At 42.1% G+C, this 17,123-nt stretch overlaps 1 protein-coding gene across 1 annotated transcript; it reads left to right on the top strand.

Annotated features, from left to right (window-relative positions):
* Nucleotides 1-4,596: 4,596 nt before the first annotated feature.
* septin3 (septin 3) lies at nt 4,597-16,696 on the top strand. Its single transcript, XM_030779558.1, has 10 exons — nt 4,597-4,665; nt 6,331-6,564; nt 6,781-6,909; nt 8,391-8,472; nt 10,067-10,204; nt 10,787-10,904; nt 11,133-11,228; nt 11,692-11,788; nt 15,908-15,959; nt 16,359-16,696. The coding sequence occupies exons 2-10, from the start codon at nt 6,333-6,335 to the stop codon at nt 16,495-16,497; spliced, it is 1,083 nt and encodes a 360-aa protein (XP_030635418.1). The 5' UTR covers nt 4,597-4,665; nt 6,331-6,332; the 3' UTR covers nt 16,498-16,696.
* The last annotated feature ends 427 nt before the right edge of the window (nt 16,697-17,123 follow it).

Raw genomic sequence — 17,123 nt, forward strand, 5'->3', positions numbered from 1 at the left:
GGTTTGCTGAAAAAAAAAAAAAAAAGAAAAAAAAAAAAGAATGCATTGATTATTTTAGATGTGAATGTTGTATGACATTTGCAATAAGAAAATAGCCAATAACCTTATATGCTGTAGACATCAAGAAACTGTAACTCACGTGACCTTGTTTCAACACTTGCAATGTGATTGTCTGTCTTTCTTCTTCTTCTTCTTCTTCCTCTTCTTCTTCCTCTCCTTCTTCTTCTTCTTCTTCTTCTTCTTCTTCCTCTTCTTCTTCCTCTCCTTCTTCTTCTTCTTCTTCTACTGTTCCATGTTGCCGTGTATCTAAGCATGGTGTTATAGATTGTGCCAAACTGATCATTTTTTTAGGGGTCATTGATGTAATAAATTTTATTTCTGCATTGTGTCGGAGAAAACAATCAATTAGTTATATTTTTTTGTCCAAGATTCAAATCAGCTAGTCAGTTTTCACAAGTTGGAAACTTTGTCAACTGTTATTATGAATAATGATCTTATTTAATTTATAATGTGATGCCGATGTTTTTATGTCAGTGTTTCGAATGCTAAATAGGACTTCGATGTTATATGTGAAGAGCTGATTTTGATTTGGAAAAGTACCGGTAAACACTCTGAACAGATAACTATATATTGATTATTAATAAATGATTTATTTTATCTTTCCTGGTGTGTTGTCATTTTGTGATCCTCACGTGAGAGTCCTGTGGTGTGTCTTTCTGATAAACATACTTATTCATGCTGAACAATATCTGCTTTTGCATTTTTGGTCACATATACCCATTTTTGCACAAATACACATATGAAAAGATCAACGCTATCATTCACATATATCACATATATATAGAAAATTTAGGGAACAACAAATGACTGATCATGCCAAATTATATTCCAGAACTTTCCTCACACCTCCCACAGTCCTATTCCCCCCCCCCCCTTCAGTAGTTTCTGACATTTTAATTCAGTTCATTTTCTCCTCTTTCTCACACCCTCTGTCATTTGGTTAAGAGTAGAGGATGAGAGTGGGTGATCGAGACAAGTGCAGCTTTAGACGAGAAGAATGGAGAGAATGTGAATACCCACCACTTCCTGTCGTCCTCCCCTCTCCCTCTCTCTCTCTCTCTCTCTCTCTCTTTCACTCTCTTTCCATGTCAACAAGACAAGGCGGGCAATGAAAGCACAGGCACTGAGGTTGGTGAAACTTTCATATTTGAAAGCTAATGATGTAGGCTTCTTTTCTTTTCTTTTCTTTTCTTTTCTTTTCTTTTCTTTTCTTTTCTTTTCTTTTCTTTACTTTCATTCAGTATCATGAGGAAGTTTTAATCTAATTAGGTTTCCAGGTTTGAAGTGCAAACAGATAATTGATCGTACCCCGAGGACTCCTTACATAATTAAATTTTTGTAAATATGCAGAAAAGAGGAAATATTTCAGTTTTTATCTGTGCTATTTCTGACACACACAAAAAAAATGTCCAATATGTGTAAAATACATTGTGTTTGTGTAATTGTATTTAAGGACTAAACAGCATGCTGAACTTCTGTCATTTTTATCCACATTCTTGTTCTCTGTTACCTCGTACAGACATAATCTATGATCTATTTTTGTTTCAGTGTCGGATTCAATATGTTCTTTCTCTTTCTCTCTATCAGTCAATGTCTTTGGATAACATGAGCGCTAACAGCCTGGACCCGTCTATAACTCCACGGTCCCAAAGTCCCGCGTCTCCTCGACGACTCTCACCTTCCCCGCTGAGTGTTCGTCTCTCCTCTCCCATCATCCGAAAGAAGCCCATCCTTATCTCCTCCTTCAGCGACAGAGGAGGCTCCCTGCTTCCCCTGGATCACAGAGACTCTGTGTCATGCAGGTAAGTTTCTCAGTCTAAAGAGTGCTAACATTACCGCATTACCACACTGCAATTCACAAAGGAAAAGAAAAAAAGATGCGAGTGCTTGTCTTTTGAGAGGTAATGTGAGATTGTGATTAGAATAATTGCTCAAAGGGGTTTGATTAAAAAAAAAGAAAAAAAAAGAGCACTTGAATTTTATTGGATATATCCAAACTGTGATTTGCAGATCACTTGCAGTCATGACAGATTCAAAGCTGAGGGATCATTAATTATATTTAATTCTGTTTTACCTGCCTGTTTAATGGTCTTCCCTCTCTACCCATTTAATCCTTTAGCTCTTCAAACAACTCCTTAGCTGCCACGGAAACCACTGTGGGATCTGCATCAACACCGCCAATCAAAATTCCTATAATCTCAGTCCAATCAGAGAGAGAGAACACAGACCGCCCCTCATTTCTTCCCGTTCCAAAAATCAGCCCATGTCGCTCCCCTGTGATGCGGGGTGAGAAGTGGCCAGTGGAAGGCCAGAAATCAAGATTGAATCTCAGTCCATCCAATGAGAGGACAGCCAGGTCAATTCCCATTTGTGACACAAAGAGACTTACAAGCCAGCCCAAGGATCAGTCACCTAAACTGCACAGATACAACACGCCCCATAGCTCAGGTAATTTGGTAAACCTTTCAAGTTCCGACGATACGCATACTGCTAATGTATCTCGTCAGACAGAATACCCTAGCCCACGACAACTCAGACACGTAGGAAAGGTCTTTAAAGGACAGTGTAACACGGCAGCCTATAAAAGAAGAGGCCAATGCCAGGACCCGGTCCTGATTCAAGCCCGGCTAAGTTTAACCAAAACAGGGAGAATGACAGTATCTAGCACAAGACATTTACAGGGTAAGGGCAATTCTGACAGGGTACAGAATACATCTTCGATTCAGGGAAACGCAGAAAGGGAGTCACAGTCATTTCATGCTCAGTTTGAGTCGAAACAAGACAATAGGACATTTGACTCTCATAAGATAATTCAGCGGGCACAAAGTCCCTTTATAAAGACTCTAGATGGATCTATGTCACCCAGGGCTTGTGCTAGAGACAGTCGACTGCCTCAAAGACAATCCAAAGCTGTACTCTCATTATCGGGATCTGAACAATCGATTCCTCAGAAAGACTCCCATTTCTACTATATCACATTACACGATAAACGAGAGACAATGGGACTACCTAGCCAAGCTGGTTTGTCACCAAAATTACAACGTACCACACGTCAGGAAGGGCCCATCTCCCCTAGTTTTGGGAAGGAAGAAGTCAGAAGAAGGATGTTGTCTTCCAGACAACGCCAACCACTCCTTTCACCGTCCTTGTCTGAGGACTGGAGCAGCAATCAAGAGACCCCTTCAAATCCCAACCTAACTCAGACCGCTGCAAATGAAGAATCCACAGAATTACCTGGAAGGATCAAACGCTCTCAGCTCAACATGAAAAGGAGTCACGCTGACATTCGTGAGCTTAGGCCCAGCATCAAACCCCAGCGCTCAAGTTCAAAGACAGACCCACAGGCCGGTGCACCCCAGCACGCAAGCCAAACCAATCAATCAAACAGGATGCGAGGCTTCCCTTTGAAGAGCCCCGGTCACTCAACTGAAGTCAGTCAGTTGAGCAGAATCGAAAGGCCCGACATCAAAGGAACGGGCGGCGGGTCGGAAGGAACATCGACATACCTGACACCAGCCCAGCCATGTGAGAGCTCCTTCTGCCCATCTACCCCGACAGTGATGAGAAGGCCCGCGAGGAAGAGATCCTTCGATTCCGCCCAAAGGAATTCCGGTGCTTCGGACACCGATTCGCGTAAATCCAGTCTGAGTGAAACGAGCTCCGCAGAAGAGGAGTCTCTTTCCACGAGAGATCACAGGTATTCAAAACAAAGGCACGGCACGAGGCGCGGGCCACGTGACTCCGAAACGGCGGGAGCTAGGGGCAGGAAACATGACACAGCGTTTCGACCGGTCCGTCCTGACCTCACCCGGACCCCCTCGCCTCATGACCCGAACAAACGCACCGACGTTCTGGAATGTTCCATGGATGAATGGGCACCTCAGCGGCCGGCGTCTATGGATTACCAGCACCTGCCCGGCTCGCTGTCCCAAACCAGCAACGGCCCAGAAACAAAGTGTGAGCTGTCAACGAGACAAGAGGGTGCTGAATGTGTTGGACGGAGAGAAATGAATCTCTCTCTGTTACATGAATTTGAAGACCCCCCGCAGACAAGACCATCTGTCTCCGTGGAGATGAGAGACATCTACGAGCCAACACCTCACCCTGGGGTTTGGGTGACTGTGGGTGAGTGTGATGAAAAATCATTTTGTATAAAGATGCTGGGAAGAGAGAGAGAGAGGGAGAGAGAGAGATCTCTTAAAACCTGTATGAATGTCATTTAGTCTTGGCAGATGTAAAGGACACATTAATTCTGTGTGCTTAAACATAAAATCTGGTCTTTTTCAGAAGTGCATTAAATGCTTGGAAAAATATTCAAAGAATTGTAGACAATTGGAGCATAATTCGTGTTTTCTGCTTTGGCCATCAGAAATGATTGTAAGTGGAGGGAAAAACGTGCATGTGAGTGAGGCGTTGTGCCTTATCAGTGTGTCAGCAGACATTACTATACGCACATAGATAAGTGTGAGGGAACAGGCAGTCTGACATTCACAGAAAATTGACTCTCAACACACTAAACGAATCATCTCTTCAGCTGGCACCAGCGCACACACACAAGAGGGTTTAAGCATGAGAGCTTAACACACAACGACAACAGCCAAAAATGTGAGTAGACATTGTTCAGTCAGTAGATAGGTACTGTACTGGATGAGACTGTATTTATAAATGGGCACTGATGTTGTTGTTTGTTTCCATGGACTGTTTACGTGGCCTGTTTGTTGTATCCAGTTAACCACAGAGACAGATGTAATTACTTTTATAGGACATTTATGATCCTTAAAGGTATTTAAACATAACGTTTATTGAAAATATTTAAAGGTATGCAATGATAATTAGCTCGCAGATTTTGTAAATAACTATGGTTTAATTGCAAAGTTTAGTGTACAAAAATTATGGTTGTGTTTACTGCCTAAAAAAAAAGACAGTTTAACCAGAACTGAAAACAAACCTGGATACACGAGTAAGTAAGATTTTACTAGTAATAGGTCAATCGCGCATTTACTCCCCATGGATAATTTGTGGAAATCTGGGATGTGGATCAGGACTACATGGTGTAGTTCCAAAAAACTGCTGTCTTTCAGCCCAAATTGCAATTCCTGAGCTCACGCTTTGTCTGAGCATGCGCGCTGCATCACCCCAGTCTCTTGTCTCCTTAGTAACGAAAAAGGGGTAACGGGCTGGGAACAGCCAGAGAGAAAGGAAAGGACAGGAGCAGAGGATCCTAGACGGCTCATATGACTTGTCTGAAACATCAGTGTATCAACACATCCTGAGTGTACCAATCCATATTTTTTCATTCATTTGGAGTTATTAGGCTAATAACATTAAGTAGCTCGCCGTTTACCGTCTCAGAAGAATCAGGCGATCGAATCTGAACAGGCATCTGGTGAGTCGGAGCTTGGAGAGTGATGGAGAATTTTATTAGAGAATGAGGACAATGGACATGCAAGCTAATTCAGGCTCTCTCACATTCCCTTGACCCACTGCGATTAACTTATTAATTACTGGTATATGTTTTGATAACGTTGACTGGCATGCTAACGTAATCAAAGAAGTATCTCAAAGGCAAATCGAACACATTCAAACAGTAGCAGTTAGCCTACTTAGCGGGAATGGATGGACATGCTGTCAAGCAGAGGTTTCTCTTGCAATGATTTTAACATGCATGATAAAGGATGCTCCGCTGACGAATAATCTGGTAAACCGATTAGACGGCGATTCTATCGCCTAATTAGTGATTCGCCTCTTATTTAATCTTAAAGGGGGAATGCAACTATGTTTATCTGAATACAACAGCACATAGCAAAACGGAATTTTATTCAGTGTAGCTTTAAGAGTATTTTACAGAAGGCTTGAATTCTTTCCAAGTTTTGTACCCTGATCTTTTCAGTTGAAGCAAAGTAGAAATTTGTGTGTTTTTATAAAGCATTTATTTTTAAACGACTGTTTTTCTTTTAAAAAAATAATGAATGAATTTCTAATGAAGCAGTTTGTGAACTGTGTGATGTATACTGTCTTTTTCAGGGGCAATTTTATGTCCTCCTAAACAGCATTTTTATATACACCTGAGAAGACTTAAGCTTTTGTTCTGTAGCACAACCCATTCTTACAGGCCTGAGTTAGTTGTACACACCTGGGTGGCTCACCAATATCCTATAAACAGCCCCCCCCCCCTCTCTCTCTCTCTCTCTCTCTCTCTCTCTCTCTCTCTCTCTCGCTCTCTTTCTCTAACTGTCTGTCTATCTGTCTCTCTCACTCTCTCTACTCCAGACATGTCAGAAATTGTGCCCCCAGAAGTGAGACCCAAACCTGCAGTCCCTGCCAAACCCTCTCATGTGGCACCACCCGCCAGTGCCCCTGTCGCCCCTCAAGGGCCAGGGGCCGGAGGTCAGGGGTCAGGGGGCGGGTCCGCATTGCTAGGATACATTGGCATTGATACCATCATCGAGCAAATGAGGAAGAAGACCATGAAGACCGGCTTTGATTTCAATATCATGGTTGTTGGTAAGTGTTGAATTCAGCTTGTGTGTGTTTTTTTGTTTGGGTTTTTTTTTTTTTTTTGTGAAAACTGCATTTTGGATGCACCACCGAGAAGGAAGCTTTAAAATGCCTTGCATCATGTTCTCCTTCTTGTTTACTCTACTTTTCCTCTTTCTCCTTCTTGTACCTTGCCTGGCCTCATCCCCCCCCCCCCCCTCTCTCTCTCTCTCTCTCTCTCAGGTCACAGTGGCTTAGGGAAGTCCACGTTGGTTAACACACTGTTTAAGTCTCAGGTGAGCAGAAGAAGCTCTGGGTGGAACCGAGAGGAGAAGATCCCCAAAACAGTGGAGATCAAGTCTGTGTCTCACGGTAAGACCGCAGGATGGTTCACTCACCCTCAAAATCTGTCCTGTGTGATTTTTAAAGGTGGCTCAGCCAGCAGTGTGGGAGACAGGATATATATAGCATCGTTGACTGTTGTTGCTCGTTGCATCACAAACAGGATATGAACACCTACTCCAGCAGATGTCAGAAAGAAGATGTATTTGTTGTCAGTCAGGAACTCCAATACATATGCATGGATCATTACCTGTAGATGTCATTAGAATGCTCACTGATTGATTCCTTTGTGTGAGCGCTCATTTAATTATCCTGTGCATGTGTCTTACAGACGTGTTTTATAATCTCCCTCACCCACACTAAGTGTTTCCATGATGTTTTTTTTTTTGTTTTTGTTTTTGTTTTACCTTTGCTACATTACTAAAAATTAGAGTATTTGGAAATGGCATTTCTAGAGCTTCGGTTGAAGACGTCTGTGCCTAGAATTCATTAGTACTCACCGTTGCACACCAGTGCAGAATCCTGTAATCCTCCATGCTTATTCATTTTAGAGAAGATGCGTGTGTATTGAAGTGAACGGTGCTGAATGTGTCCGTGTGACCTTCTCCGATTCGTCCCATGCGGGAGACAGGTGTCCACACGGTTTGCACAGGCCGTAGAGAGAATCTGTTTCGGCCTGGCATGTGTGTGGTGCCCTGAGCAAAGACAGAGGTTTGTGCCCTTAGGGAGAATGCCCGTAGAGTAAACGGTTGGCACTGTCGGTGCTGCCCGCGTACCGCTCCCCTTTCAGAGGAAATTTCGAATGCAGATTGCAGATCACATACGGATTTAATCAAGAGGCAAATTCACTCTAATAGCAGCACAGAAATGCAGAGGAAATAGGTCACGGCTGACAGGCGAGTTTATTTGCACACGCGCTGAGTTGCGCTGCCGGCCAGTGAAACCTACGACTTAACCGTGGATTTTTCACGTTCTCTGTTTTCTTTTTTTTTCCATCGCAAATTCACAGGAATTAAATTTCCTCTGAGAGGATGCATTTTTTTTGCAACTTTTTAGAAATATAAACACTTTTTTTTAGGATATACGTAATCCACAGTTGTACCCCAAACAAAGCCCTCCCGCACACCGTTATAACACTGTATTTATTAATGGTAACAGCTTTACAGTGTTAAAATGCAGTGTTTAAATGTAAAACATTTTTACTCTGAGAAACAACTCTTTCAAACGCGCTCTGTGTGGTTACGATAACCCGGTGTGTATACTTAGATTTACCCTGTTAGGAGTACATGAGGGGTTCTGTTTCTCGGCGCCTTGATTTGATTTTGGCAAGACATGTCTCTAAAACTCATCTAACAGTCTGCATGGCTCAGTCAATTTCATCATTCTGTTTAAACCTCTCTCTGATGCCAAGGTCTTTCTGAAGGGCTGATGTAGCTGTATATAGAGCATGCATAACAGAGGTACTGCTCAAATGAGAAATTCTCAACTTGTCATTGATTTGGCTCACGTAGTGATTGAGGAGGGCGGAGTTAAAATGAAGCTGACAGTGATTGACACCCCAGGGTTTGGAGACCAGATCAACAATGAAAACTGGTAAGTGTTAGAATGTGATACATGTTTGATTGTTTGGGGGGGGGGGGGGGGGGGGGGGGGGGTTGAGGTATGGAGAGATGGCTAAATAAAGAAAGGAAAGATGTGACACGACATTATCCTTGCACGATGCTATTGGTCTACAGTATAAAATATTATATTATCATGTTACACATAATAGTAAACAAAGTTTGGTATAGTGCTTCATGCAAATTACTGTGAAGATATTTAGACCCAATTTATTTACCAACGTCGTCTTCATTAGTTTTTGGGGGGGGTTTTTGCCGTTATGGGGTGGGCACTATTTCAAATATACTCGATGTGTCGTGGCTTGTTCTACGCGCGATTTAGTAAATGACTATATTGTGAACATCGAGTACAAATTTTCCACATAATTTTTTTAAGCCACTGGCATGAGACTCGCTTTGGCATTTCGCTTCTCTCGCTCTCTCCTATGGCTCTCTCCCTCTCACAGACACAAAAAGAAAAAAAACTCACATAGATACGTCACACACACTCGCTCGCCCATCCGGACCACGCCCCTGGGCGAGTGTGTGTAATGTATATGGGTGAGATGTGTGGTTTTGTATCTGGGGGGAACAGGGAAAGAGCCTGGAGAGAGTGAAGCACCAAAGCGAGTTCGTACGTGTTGAGTTCAGAAACGGTAATAGAAGATGGAGGCAGACGAATTGGTTACGAAAAGAAAGCAGCACCGTATCCATTGTCTGGCAGTGGTTTGGGTATCGCAAGGAAGATGTTGAATAAATGTTGTTAAATTGAACTTGGTTGTGATTTCCCCCTTTTTACATGCAAGTTTAAAATTGTTCCAATAGAAACCACTAATGAATATAAACAAGAATGTTCATATTCATTAGTGCAGACATATGTTGCAGGGACTGCTAGAATTATCATACTGGTGTGATTGTATGCATCAAAGGGTTAAATCGAGCATTTATAAATGCTTTAAAGGAGATTTTTTCGAGATTATATCGTGTGCCGCGATATAGCCTAAAAATATCGTGATATTATTTATAGGCCGTAACGCCAAGCCCTACTGTTGTAGTTGCTGCTTTTGTTGTTGCTTTTGCTTGATAATACTAGATTATACTGGATAATACAAGAGCTTCTTGCATAATATCTTTGATTACTAAATATTTGGAATTCAGATAAAACATTAGATGCAGGTAGATAATTGATTCATCTGCTCTGTTCTATGTGCACTGTGATTGGTTACATTTGTTGTTTGTTGTGGGTTATATGTTGGCTGTGACATTCTATCTGCTTGTGCCTACAAATATTAATGAACACTTGTTTGTGTCCTTGGTCTTTTTTTTTTTTACCTTTGTCTACACCTGATTAGATTAAAAATAATCACTAACATTGTAACATTGGACACAGATGGGTGTTTCTGAGTATCTAGGGCTAATTATATAGGGCCTACAATGTGGGTCTGTTGATTAACCTTGGCCTAACTGAACAGTCCATGTAAATTATTCGTTCACAGGAACCGTTGTCTTCCATATCAGTTATACAGTTAATGCAGTGTTCATGTTCTATACGTATAAGGTAAATTCACAGTCGCTCTTTGTGTCTGCAGCTGGGAGCCCATCTCCAAATACATTAATGAGCAATATGAGAAGTTTCTAAAGGAGGAGGTGAACATCGCTCGCAAAAAACGAATCCCTGACACTAGAGTGCACTGCTGCATCTACTTCATCTCCCCCACCGGACACTCGTGAGTTAGAGAGTACACACAAGATCATGGATGTGATTATAACTAGAATGCTTTACAGGGTATACAGCTGAAAGGTGTGATTTGGGTTCTTAATAAAGGGCTGTGTGATCTTTTTCAACCAAGAAGTCCATAAATACACTTGATATATGCCACACTTCAATACTTCACCGACGTGTCAGTGAATGAATGATCAAAGTCTGAGGAGTTTTGCTGTGTCAGTCTTATGACAGTCACTGTTCTAATCTCCCCTCATGCACTGTTAATTCTGTCTCTCTGTCTCTGTCCCTGTCTCTCTCTCTCTGTCCCTGTCTCTCTCTCTCTCTGTGTCTCTGTCCCTGTCTCTGTGTCTCTGTCCCTGTCTCTCTCTCTCTGTCCCTTTGTCTCTGTTTCTCTGTCCCTGTCTCTCTGTTTCTGTTTCTCTGTCCCTGTCTGTCCCTGTCTCTCTGTCTCTGTCTCTCTGTCTGTGTGTCTCTCTGTCTCTGTCTCTCTGTGTCCGTCCCTGTCTATCTGTGTCTGTCTCTGTCCCTGTCTCTCTGTCACTGTTTCTCTGTCTGTGTGTCTCTCTCTCCCTGTCTCTCTCAGTTTGCGTCAGCTGGACATCGAGTTCATGAAACACCTGAGTCGTGTGGTCAACATCATCCCAGTTATCGCCAAGTCCGATACGCTGACTCCCGACGAGAAAATTGAATTCAAACAGAGGGTGAGATAGAGAGAGACAGGGAGAGAGAGAGCTGGCATGCTCTCAGGTCATACATACGAAAGAATAGACTGTTAATGGCACTTATAGCAAATGATTACAGCAATTCATTTTTTATGCATGTTTTTTAACGTTATTTATCCAAAAGTAAAATAATTATAGAGTCATGTCAATCATAGGGGAAAGAGAGTCTCATAACATCTATTTTTTTTTTTTTATTCGGTGTCTTAGGTGAGGAAGGAACTGGAGGTGTGTGGGATTGAGTTTTATCCGCAGAAGGAATTCGATGAGGACATGGAAGACAAGAGCGATAATGATAAGATCAGAGTAAGAGCTGGCAGCCTCTCCCTCTTCAGTCTCCTCATCCAGATCCCATTCCTCATTAACATCAAGGGCTGTTGAATTTCTCAGTGGGATTACCTCTTGACCTTAACACGAACGCTGTCTAAATAGATTTCGTTTATGAACGAAATCAGGAAGCTACATCTCGCCTTCAGATTTTCAACGTTTCCTTGTTTGCTGTCTGTTATACTCTGCCTCTCTGCCTTTTTCCTCCTCATTCTGTCTATCCTCTCTCAATCTCTCACCCTCATTACATTCTGCTGTCCACCTCTGCTCTGTATCTTACCTCTCTCTCTCTCTCTCTCTCTCTCTCTCTCCCTCTCTCTCTCAGCTTCTCTGTGCCTTTCTGCATTCCTCTCTCAATGCCTCCCTGTCTGACTCATATCTCTCTCCTCTCATATGTATTGTCGTACATTGTACACGGCTCATTAAACGGTTCTGTCCTCAGGAGGCTATGCCCTTTGCCGTGGTTGGCAGTGATAAAGAGTACCAAGTTAACGGCAAACGAGTTCTGGGGAGGAAGACGCCATGGGGAGTGGTGGAAGGTGGGTTTCTATCTGTGTGTGTGTTTGTGTGTGTATGCATGTGCGTGTGTGTCTTTGTGTGTGTGTGTGTGTGTGTGTGTGTGTCTGTTTAATAGGTTTTGTTTCCTGTTTGCCATGGTTTATTGCATACCATATTTTGAGCCTCAACTGTTGCTGTATTTGCAGTCATTTTTGGCTGTTAGGTCACCGTTTCTGTTTGTTCACAATCAAGAATTTGATGTTCGGTTACTAGCCTGTCTGATGTACCAAATACAAAATCTTTTGGGCATCTGAAATGATTGTTGACTAAGTGAAAATTAATGGCTTGTGGTTTTGCTTTGTAGCACTTTGTTGATCTGATATTTGTTTTAAGTGTTTTACAGTTTCAGGTAGAGCTGGATGATATGGCCAAAAATATGATCGCAATATTTTTTTCCATATTGATCAGTATCGATATTTATCATGATATATAATTTGATAATGTTGCCAATTTGAAGAGTATCCTGATAATGACTGAAGCCTGAAGAAATCAGAGGGTTCATTAGTTAAACTTTAGAATATAGTTTATTTACAAAAATAGAATAACATAACATAAACATTTAACTGTGCAAACATGCTTTATCTACCTTAACAGAACAATACAAGTTAGCTTGCCTTGTAACTTATTAAAATTATGTAAATAAAACTAAAAGCTATGACAGAAAAGATGGAGAAGATTTGTCGCGTTTCCTGTCTTGGTTTGCACCAACCGACGACATATTTTGCAGACCGTCTTAATCTGCGCTTTGTCGCTTTTAAATGATCCAAACCACTTCCATAAAATTGATGCCGCGTTACCTTTTTTGTCAGCAATTTCCTCAGTTCTGGAGGATAACGTGAGTTCACTTTCACAGTTGCTTTCGTGCCCCTCGCTGGTTCCGCTCATTTTTTTCCTTCGTTTCCAGAGCTTTCTTCACCGCCGGTAGTCAAACAATGCTTTGCAGTAGGAAATGGGCGTGTGCCTTGAAAAGCCCAAAACTGCAGACTGATTGGCTGTTGTCGCATTTATTTCTGCTGTGTGATAGGCTGTTAGATTTATCTATATTGAGTGAAAATGTCCAAAGCTTAATAAATTTTATCGCGATCCCGTTTCGAGATCGTTTTATCGCCCGGCCCTAGTTTGAGGAGGAATAACCAAGTTGTTATTTAAAGATGCTTCTCCAGTGAAGTACAGCATTGCAGCAACCTTTAGTCAGCAGCTTTTTAATCATGTGGAGAAGCCTTTGTTGCATAATTCAAATACTGGTGATGAGGGGAGAAGGAACCTGTCAAACCAGAGACTCGGGGACACTCAAACTCATCGCCCTGAAATGTTGCCCATAAATGTTCTTGTCGACAGCAGCTTCCCTGTGGAGTCTCCCCAAATTCGGAGTTTAGAAGATGTGATAACGCACTTTTTTTTACTGGGTCGACCTGGCCGTTTCCTCCATCATCCTTAACCAGTTGGCCCAGAATGTAAAACCTGAGTTGCTCTTTTCGCTAACAGTCCTTATCCTGACAGACCGTAGCTTTAACAAGAACATGTATAGTAGTACCTAAAATACACCAACACCTTCACTTTATATATACCATTACGTAGTCTCAGCAACGGCTGAATATTACACGCTAATTTAGGTTATTTTTGCCAAAGTTAGGTTATTTTCTGCATCAAATATCAGGTGCATTCATTAGCACAAGAAAACATTTCACACTAAAAGCAATCCGTTCTTATATTGAAACGTCCCTCACGATTTGACTCTTAAAGAAGATTACACAGGAGAAGAGGAGTATTTCTAAACAAACCTCACAGCTCAACAGTCTGCTGAGTCTGGGGAGAAAAAAAATTAATATGTAACTGAAGCAGAGCTGTAACCTGGGGGTATGTGAACAGAACCAACAAGTACCAACTGTATCACGCCTTATGTTACTGTTCTAGACTATTTGGATCTAGAACTGATAAGGAGTATGAGCACATGCAATGAAGTCCACGTAGTGAGAAATTCACATAAAGCACATACAGAAAGTCAAATACTCGTAGGACATTAAGAGTTATGTTAAAAAAAGAAAAGCAGTTTTGTGAAGAAATCGCGCTTTTCCCGTTCACTCTCATTAGTCTTGCCTCTGTGAGGCTGACAGGGCTTTTCTTTCGTTAATGAGTCAGAAATGTGAGTCACGTTTCGCGCTGGAAGTTACGAAGGGCTCTTTTCAACCCAAAACCCACCTAATAAAACCAACCATGCTCCAACAGGCTCCCATGAGGAGCAGCCTCGTAATAAAAAACAAACAACAAACAAACAAACAAAAAAAACCCCACGCAAAAAGCATTTTTCTTCCTTCCCCGGCCGTTAAAACTCTCCCCAGGGATTCCCTCATTCCGTCAAATGATCTAAACTGTTCGCTTCTGTCATTTGCCTGGGTCTCACAGTTGACTCCAGTGCACATTACATTTGAGCGCTGCTAAAAGACTGTGGCGTGAGGGGTGCAGTTCATGTTATTGGACTCAGTGGGGCAGTGGATAAAAATACACTAATAGTGGCCCTGAGTCACAATTGCCTGCTTCAAAGCTGTCCCACCTGCTGCTCTGTTTGCTTCCGGGTTTTGGCACCAAATTTGTCTTGGGAAAGAAAAGACTTTTTTCAAAAAGCTTAGATCCCAGAGGTGAAACAATCAGTTAGACCCACCATTCAGCTGAGCAGAGTTGATCGCAAATACACGTAGGTAGGCTGCATATCTTTTTTTTTTTTTTTTTTTTGCGCGAGGATAGAAAATAAAACACGTTTCGTACCCTGCTGACGATTCGTACACCGAGGTGCGTACCTTTTAAGGTGTCCAAGTCGAAACCTGACGTTGACACTGAGGACGGCGGGGTCACACTTCTGCCTGCACTGTAATGAGCTGTGCCGCTCTCCTGCAGTTTCTCAGTCTGACACACACAGGAGGAGAGAGAGGGAGAGAGAAAGAGGGAAAGAGAGAGGGAGAGAGAGAGAGAGAGAGAGAGAGAGAATGAGAAGCAGGGACTCAGGAACTGGGCTTTGGCCTCAGGGCGCATGTGGTGATGGTCGGGGGGTTTTTTGCTGGGTCTGTCATATTTCTAGAGCTGATGTCTGTGTGTGTGTGTGTGTGTGTGCGCGCACGCGCGTGTGTGTGTGTACGCGCATCCGTCAGCTCCGCTCTGAGCTCAGTGGGGATGTGTGCCGTGGGGAGTTTCTCGCTCCAGTGGCTTTATCTCTCTGCCAGGGAAGGATGGAGGGATATCTTCCAATCTGCCTTCCCTCTGTTACCATTTTTACTCTGATATTCACCGTACTGCCTCCGGAACGACATCTGATGATGTATGGATAGGCTGCGGTTAATGAGCCACGACTTAACTCTCATTGTTTTCTTTTCAAGGCAAGTATTTCTGAGTCTGGCTCAGTATAGTTGGTTATTTTAAAGTCTCCCCAAGGATTTTTACCGTCAGATATTTTTTAAAATCGTAATTCAGAATACTTTTTCTCTCTCTTCATACATGGTATCGTGTGTCAACACCCTTAGGCTCTCAATCGCGTAATGAATGAAACGTGGTAAATGGCCGATGCTTTTCTGATGCCTACAGACAAAAGAATTCGTTCAGTGCCTGGTTGGTTAAGTTGGCTGTGGTGATGGACTACAGTGAGAATACAGTGACAGACAAAAGAATTCGTTCAGTGCCTGCTTGGTTGAGTTGGCTGTGGTGATGGGCTACAGTGAGAATACAGTGACAGACAAAAGAATTCGTTCAGTGCCTGCTTGGTTGAGTTGGCTGTGGTGAATGGCTACAGTGAGAATACAGTGACAGACAACAGAATTCGTTCAGTGCCTGCTTGGTTGAGTTGGCTGTGGTGATGGGCTACAGTGAGAATACAGTGACAGACAACAGAATTCGTTCAGTGCCTGGTTGGTTGAGTTGGCTGTGGTGATGGGCTACAGTGAGAATATAGTGACAGACAAAGGGGATTTTTGCTACTTTGTGCTCTGCAGTGCCACCTATTCTAAGCAGCCTCCCAAAGGTTCCTTTACAAAAAGCTCTTACCTCTTCAGCTGTACCAGAGTAATAATGTAATCTGCCTCACAACTTTTGTCTGTGTGCTTCTCCCTCTGCAGTTGAGAACCCAAATCACTGCGAATTCTCCCTACTGCGAGATTTTGTCATTAGGTAAAGTATGTTTTGTTTTGTTTTTTTTAAAGGTATGGTACCGTTCTGTTGTTAAGTCAGGCTTGTCTGTTTTTTACTTCTTTATTTCATTATGAAAAAAATAAATGAATTACTCTACTTAACACTACATATGTTTAATTATATTACATATCACGGTTATCAATAATTGTGTCTTCTTGTTTTTTTTTTATTATAACATGAACTTAAAACAAATTGATTAATTACGTGTTTTGTTAGTTAACGCGTTTTGAATTCGTTTATAAACGCTTCATTTTTTCCTCGATATTCTTTTTTAAAATCGTTTTGCATTTTAGTGACTCAATTCAGTCTGAAGATTAGAGCTGTTGCTGTTGTTGTTGTTGTTGTGTGTAACCAATCGGATCCATGCATTGTTCTCAGGTCTCACCTGCAGGATCTGAAGGAGGTCACCCACAACATCCACTACGAAACATACCGCGCAAAGAGACTCAACGACAACGGAGGGCTCCACCCAATCTCCACCTCCACCGCCAACGACACACAGGAGAGCAACCTGTAACTACGACGACGGGAGACGAGTGAGAGATTACAAACAAAAAAAAAACCCCTCAGACGGAAAAAGAGAGAAACAAAGTAAAAAGAAAAGATGGCAGAGATAAAGATGATTGATGATTGATAAAAATCCTGTGTTATATATTTTTCATCACTGCATGTTCTGAGGAGTCTGTCGCTGTGGAGTTTCTAGTCTTTACTTGTCGTAACAAAAAAAAACCCCAAAAAAACCCCACTGTCTTTGTTTCTCCTCTCACGAGCCTCTTAAAAAAAAAGAAAGAAAAGGAAAAAAGAGAAAACACCTCCTAACTGGACATTATCATGACTTTTGAGCCAGTAGAGCAAGACATCTGGGCGACCTATGCAGATTCATTAAGATTTAATAATTACTTATACTAAAAGTACACTTTTTCAGCTGACCAAAAAAAAAGTGCACTTAAAACTTCAAAAATTATTTTCTTGCCTTCTTGTCTTGCTCTCTGTGATTTAATCGTGTGCCCCCCCCCCCCCCCCCCTCCCCCTGCCCAATTATTATTATTGAAAAAAAAAAAAATCAGCACCACCCTGTAGAACAGTCAGTATCATTTATAGCACCACCACATGGATGGAGGACCAAACTGCCGCTCATTTTCA

The sequence above is a fragment of the Chanos chanos genome, chromosome 7, assembly GCF_902362185.1.
Source record: "Chanos chanos chromosome 7, fChaCha1.1, whole genome shotgun sequence".
Taxonomy (NCBI): Eukaryota; Metazoa; Chordata; class Actinopteri; order Gonorynchiformes; family Chanidae; genus Chanos; species Chanos chanos.

Bases quoted from the DNA above. Each gene is read 5' to 3' on its own strand.
- septin3 (XM_030779558.1), top strand. From the start codon at position 6,333: ATGTCAGAAATTGTGCCCCCAGAAGTGAGACCCAAACCTGCAGTCCCT. The intron at 10,905-11,132 runs GTGAGATAGAGA...TCGGTGTCTTAG, and splicing joins AAATTGAATTCAAACAGAGG to GTGAGGAAGGAACTGGAGGT. The intron at 11,789-15,907 runs GTGGGTTTCTAT...CTCCCTCTGCAG, and splicing joins GCCATGGGGAGTGGTGGAAG to TTGAGAACCCAAATCACTGC.